This window comes from Fulmarus glacialis, unplaced genomic scaffold (assembly GCF_000690835.1).
Source record: "Fulmarus glacialis isolate BGI_N327 unplaced genomic scaffold, ASM69083v1 scaffold33756, whole genome shotgun sequence".
NCBI classification, from domain to species: domain Eukaryota; kingdom Metazoa; phylum Chordata; class Aves; order Procellariiformes; family Procellariidae; genus Fulmarus; species Fulmarus glacialis.
The window spans coordinates 1,928-6,863 of NW_009218054.1; the positions used below are offsets into that span (position 1 = coordinate 1,928).

General features: G+C 58.2%; 1 protein-coding gene across 1 annotated transcript in view; it reads left to right on the plus strand.

Moving 5' to 3' along the window:
- Positions 1 to 4,936, plus strand: part of LOC104078326 (calcium/calmodulin-dependent protein kinase type II subunit alpha) — a gene marked incomplete at its 3' end in the record, with an annotated part of 7,723 nt that overhangs the window by 848 nt on the left and 1,939 nt on the right. The window contains exons 2-8 of the mRNA XM_009579926.1: positions 326 to 413; positions 738 to 803; positions 2,373 to 2,445; positions 2,821 to 2,923; positions 3,216 to 3,299; positions 3,919 to 4,013; positions 4,428 to 4,550. Of these exons, the coding sequence (XP_009578221.1) occupies positions 326 to 413; positions 738 to 803; positions 2,373 to 2,445; positions 2,821 to 2,923; positions 3,216 to 3,299; positions 3,919 to 4,013; positions 4,428 to 4,550 (632 nt within the window). The remainder of the gene's footprint in view (positions 1 to 325; positions 414 to 737; positions 804 to 2,372; positions 2,446 to 2,820; positions 2,924 to 3,215; positions 3,300 to 3,918; positions 4,014 to 4,427; positions 4,551 to 4,936) is intronic.

Consider the following 4,936-nt stretch of genomic DNA (forward strand, 5'->3'; position numbering starts at 1 on the left):
CTGATGGGGCAGAGGGCTGGGCCGGGGGCACCCGCGCCTGCAGCCTGCCCAGTGCCCAAGAGAGCCCAGCAGCTGCCCAGGACCTCGGCCAGGCACCAGCCCCGGGCAGTCCCTGATTTGGATGTGACCTTCGAGCCTTGCACCACTGCCCGAGGTTGGGGCCGTGGCTGGGGTCCCCATTGAGTGGGGACCCCCCTAAAATACCCTGCCAGCGGCAATAGGAAGAGGAGGAGGGAGGAGGAATAGCCCCGCTCTGCCCTTCCCCAGCTCCTGCTTGTGCCCAAAGGGCAGCAAAGGCGTTCCCGGGGAGCGGGGTGGGAGCCAGGCCTACCCGGTAACCCTTCTGTCTCTGCCACAGTGAGGCTCCACGACAGCATCTCCGAAGAGGGCCACCACTACTTGATATTTGACCTGTGAGTAATGGTTAAATGCATCTCTCAATCCACCGGCAGCTGCATGCTTCCACCCCTGGCGACGCGCCCTGCACCCCCACAGCCCCGCCTGAGCTTTCCCCTGTCCTCCACCTCACCCCAGTCCTTCCCGCAGGCTGGGTTTGAACCAAGCTTGGGTCCCCCAAGCTGGGCAGAGGGCAGGTCCCTGCCCTGCAGCCCCCACGCTCCCCCCGTGCAGCGGCATTTTGGGGGGGTTTGCCAGAGCTCAGCGTGCTGTAAATCAGTCCAGCTCCCTTGCGTGCTGCGCTGAGATGGCGGAGCGTGACTCCCCTCATTTTCCCGCAGGGTCACCGGCGGGGAGCTGTTTGAGGACATTGTGGCCAGGGAGTACTACAGTGAAGCGGATGCCAGGTGAGCACGGACACAGGCTGGGCCATGGAGGGGGCAGCAGTTGTCCCCTTCTCCTGCAAGCCGCTCCCTCCCAGGTCCAACGTGTCTGCCTTTCTGCAGCATAAGCTCCTTCCGTGCTGGGAGGTGTTTTACAGCCGCTCCTCAGCGCATACTCATAAACCTGATGTGTAGTGCAAAACAAAAAAAGAAAAAAGCTCTTTTTAACTCACTCAGCTCCTGTGCCAAGAAGTGCATGTGTAACCACGAGGCTGGTCCCCCGCCTCAAACCAGGCGGCTGCCAGCCATCGCTCGCAGCATCCTCCTTCCCTGAGCTGATGGCATAGCCCACATCTGACCTTTGTGTAAAGGAGGCTCCCTGGGCTGGGGGCATCGGGGCTCCCCAGTCGGGGGACAGCGGGGGTCCCCAGGTGGGGGACAGCAGGGGTCCCCGGGCTGGCAGGGAGGAAGCCCAGCATCAGGCTGGTGCTCCAGCCAGGAGCACGATAGCACAGACACCCGCAGTGCTCACCCTTTCCCCTTGCAGCTGCATCACAGTCATTTGCAAGCATTTCTCTGGCATTTACCACTTGAAAGCACTAAGGAGGAGCAGTCAGGACAGGCTGGGTGGGAGGATGTGCTGGAGCTCCGCTCCCTCCCACGCTCCTGCTGGCTCTTTCCAGGTACCCTGCTGCAGAGGCAGGGGGCTGGCTATCATTTCAGCCACCCCTTTGGTCCTTGCAGCTCGGACAGAGGACAGCATTAGCCTCATTTGAGGGGACATGATTTGGCCCTCTCCAGTCTCCAGATATCACTGGGCCTCTTGGCTTTGCCCCCAGGATAAGCATAGCCTGTACAAATGCCCAAGGGGGTGGTAAGATCTACACTACCTCTGTCTGGAATATCCCTTATGGGATATGGAAATATCCCTTATTTCTAGGCAGAAAGCAATCTCATTTAATGGGCTGCCCACACTGAATCCACTTACAACCCATCCACTTATTAGTGTCATACAAATAAAGTAAAATACATGTAAATAAAGACCTTCTGCCTTGCACACAGCTGTTTTGGAGCGGAAGTGGTCATTGCCTCAGTCTTCTTCCCTTCCTTTCTCATGCATGCAGCAGAGCTAGATATAAATGTGAACTAGATACAAAGTGAACAGCGACAGCCATCCCATTAGAGGAGGCCAGGGAAATGGGGCCGAAGCGAAGGTTAGCTCTACGTCTGAGGAGCACATCTGCTCTGCCTGGGTTTGGAGACCAAATCTGGACTGTCATTGTGACTCCACCGCTGGTCCCCAGCTCCCCGGTGTTGCTTCTCTGGGGACCCCATGGGCTCCACCGTAGCCCCCATGCTCCTGCTCGCTGCAGTTGGTTGTCCAGCAGCTCTGGTGGGGTCTTACAGGATTACAGCTGCTCTCCATGGGTGTGTGGCTTTCGGTGGAGGGGGACGCTGAATTGTGCCACAGGGCTGCTGGTGGAAAGCACAATGAGGAGAGAGGCAGGAGGGATGAAATGCAGCCAAGTAGAAGTGTCTAAGTAAACTCTGCCTCGCTGGACACTTCTATGATCTTTCTCCTCTCTCCCACAGCCACTGCATCCAGCAGATCCTGGAGGCCGTCCTGCACTGCCATCAGATGGGGGTGGTCCACCGGGATCTGAAGGTAGGAGCTGCAGGGGAAGGGCCTGTAGGAGGACGTATGGATCCCATCTGCGATGCAAAACCCTGTGGAGCAATGCCCAGGGTCCTCCAGGGCAGCTGAAACACAGCAGGGAGGAACACCATGCAGGGCTTCTGGAAAGACACAAAGCAAAGACCAGCTCTGGGGTGAAACAGCACGAGGGAGAGGGGATAGGGAGGTCCTTGTAGTCCATGGTCCTCTAAAGATCCATGGACATCGTGACACACAGCAGGACAAACCTGTCAGGTAGCACATCCAGAGCCCTGACCTTCCTCCGTGCTGTGCTGGGAAGCCCCCCTGTGACAGCAGAGCCCCCGGGGGGTTTCGCTCCTCTCCAACCCCTGTTTCCTCCTACAGCCTGAGAACCTGCTGCTGGCATCCAAGCTGAAGGGTGCTGCCGTCAAGCTGGCTGACTTCGGCCTTGCCATCGAGGTGGAGGGGGACCAGCAAGCGTGGTTTGGTGAGTAGGACTGGCCAGAGATGGAGCATCCTCCAGCCTCATCCAAGTGCTGGAGGTGCACACCAGAGCACCTCAGCCTTCTGCACCATCCTGGGGTTTGGCTGCTGTCGCTGGCTGTTGCTGTTTCCTCTGCTCTCGGGAGACACAGAGGTTTCTGGAGGGAGGGTGCCTGTCCTGCCAGCTCAGCATGTGCCAGGGCTCTTGGCTCTCATGGTGGCTGGCCAGGCATCAGGCAAGCTGTGTGGGGATGGGGACTGCCTGTTGGCGGTGCGTGACGGGCTGTCTGTCCCAGGTTTTGCTGGCACCCCGGGATACCTCTCCCCTGAGGTGCTCCGGAAGGACCCCTACGGCAAGGCTGTGGACCTGTGGGCTTGTGGTAAGTTAAACCGGGGCTGAAATGCTGGAAGCGGGCTGGGCTGGGCCACGTGGGACAAGGCAGGCTATTGATCCAGCATATCGCAAGTCGCAGTCGCTAGACACGTCTCCGGGAGCTCAGGGTGGAGGATTTACCCAAGAGGTGGCACATTACCCTGGGCTGTCCCCAGAGCAGCACCCTCTTTCCCAGTCCAGTGGCACCCTTCTCTGAAGGATCAGCCTCCTTGCTATGCACCCAAAGTCCCCAGGCAGGGGAGATGCTGGCTGTTTTGCCCTGCGGTGCCCTTGGAGTCAGGCAATGCCTCCACGCAGGTGCAGCCGGAGGGGAGCCTTCTTCCACCCATGATGGGGAGGAGGCATTGCCCAGCCCTGATGGGGCACCTGGCTTGAGGCTGTGCATGGTGGCTGCCAGAGCCATCTATCTCCCCAGCCACTGAGCACGTCAGCATGGAGCTGGACCCACCAACGAGCCTTTTGCTTTTTAATCAGGGAGCAAATCCTCCTGTTTCCCTAATTTCTCAATTTCTCTGCTTGAGTTGGGCCAGTCCCCAGGCTGTGTCTGTTCATACCTCCAGCAATGAACTCTCTCCCACTGATCCCATGTCTCCTCTCCCGGGCAGGTGTCATCCTCTACATCCTGCTGGTTGGGTACCCACCCTTTTGGGATGAAGACCAGCACCGACTCTACCAGCAGATCAAGGCTGGGGCTTATGATGTGAGTGTCTTGCTCCCCGCTTTCACTGTGTCCCTTCTCTCCTGCTGTCCCCGTGTTGCAGTCTGCTGCTCCAGAAGAGCAGCCAGGACAAATTCAGACAGACAGGAGCAAGTTTCTTTCCTCTGCTTTGGTCACAGAGGCTTGGCCAAGCTGCCATGCCCAGGTGCACACACTGGCACGTTTCAGATACACTTTGCAGAACAGATAGGTCTTGTCCTGGGCTTTCCACCTTTCTCCCTCCACCCCTACTCTCCAGTTTTCCAGCTGGCAGCTCATTCCAGTTGCTACTGTCTCTCCAACCTGTCCCATGGGCAGGAGGAAAGGGTTGCAGGAGAACCAACCCAAGTGCAAAAGGGCTTCTGCTCCTTCTATCGCTCCCTGCCACCTCTCACCCCGGTCTCTTTGCTTTGGCAGTTCCCCTCCCCTGAGTGGGACACGGTCACTCCTGAAGCAAAAGATCTCATCAACAAGATGTTGACCATAAACCCGTCGAAGCGCATCACGGCAGCGGAGGCTCTGAAGCACCCCTGGATATCGGTGGGTTTGGTGGCACTCACCAGTTGGGGTCGAAGGTCTAGAGATGTGGCGGTTCACAGGGGGGGAACATCTCACTGGGGACCACGTGTTATCAAACATGTTGTCTGACTCTTTTCTCCATCCTGGGAAGATGGTTTCCTGGCATGGTTCCTCCCAGTGCTCTCAGAACAGCCTTTTCTCCAAGGCTTTAGAGCAGAGAAAAGCCTGGAGTGGGAATACAAACAGCATGTCCCAGGGGAGCTGGTGATGGGAGGGACACACACGTTCCTAGCCCTGGTGGGGACAGGCTGGTTTCTTGGTGTCATGCTGCGCTGGGGGAGCCTTTCCTCGGGGAGGGTGAGAGCAGGCTCGTGTTTATCCACCCATCCACCCCAGCAGCAATCCCC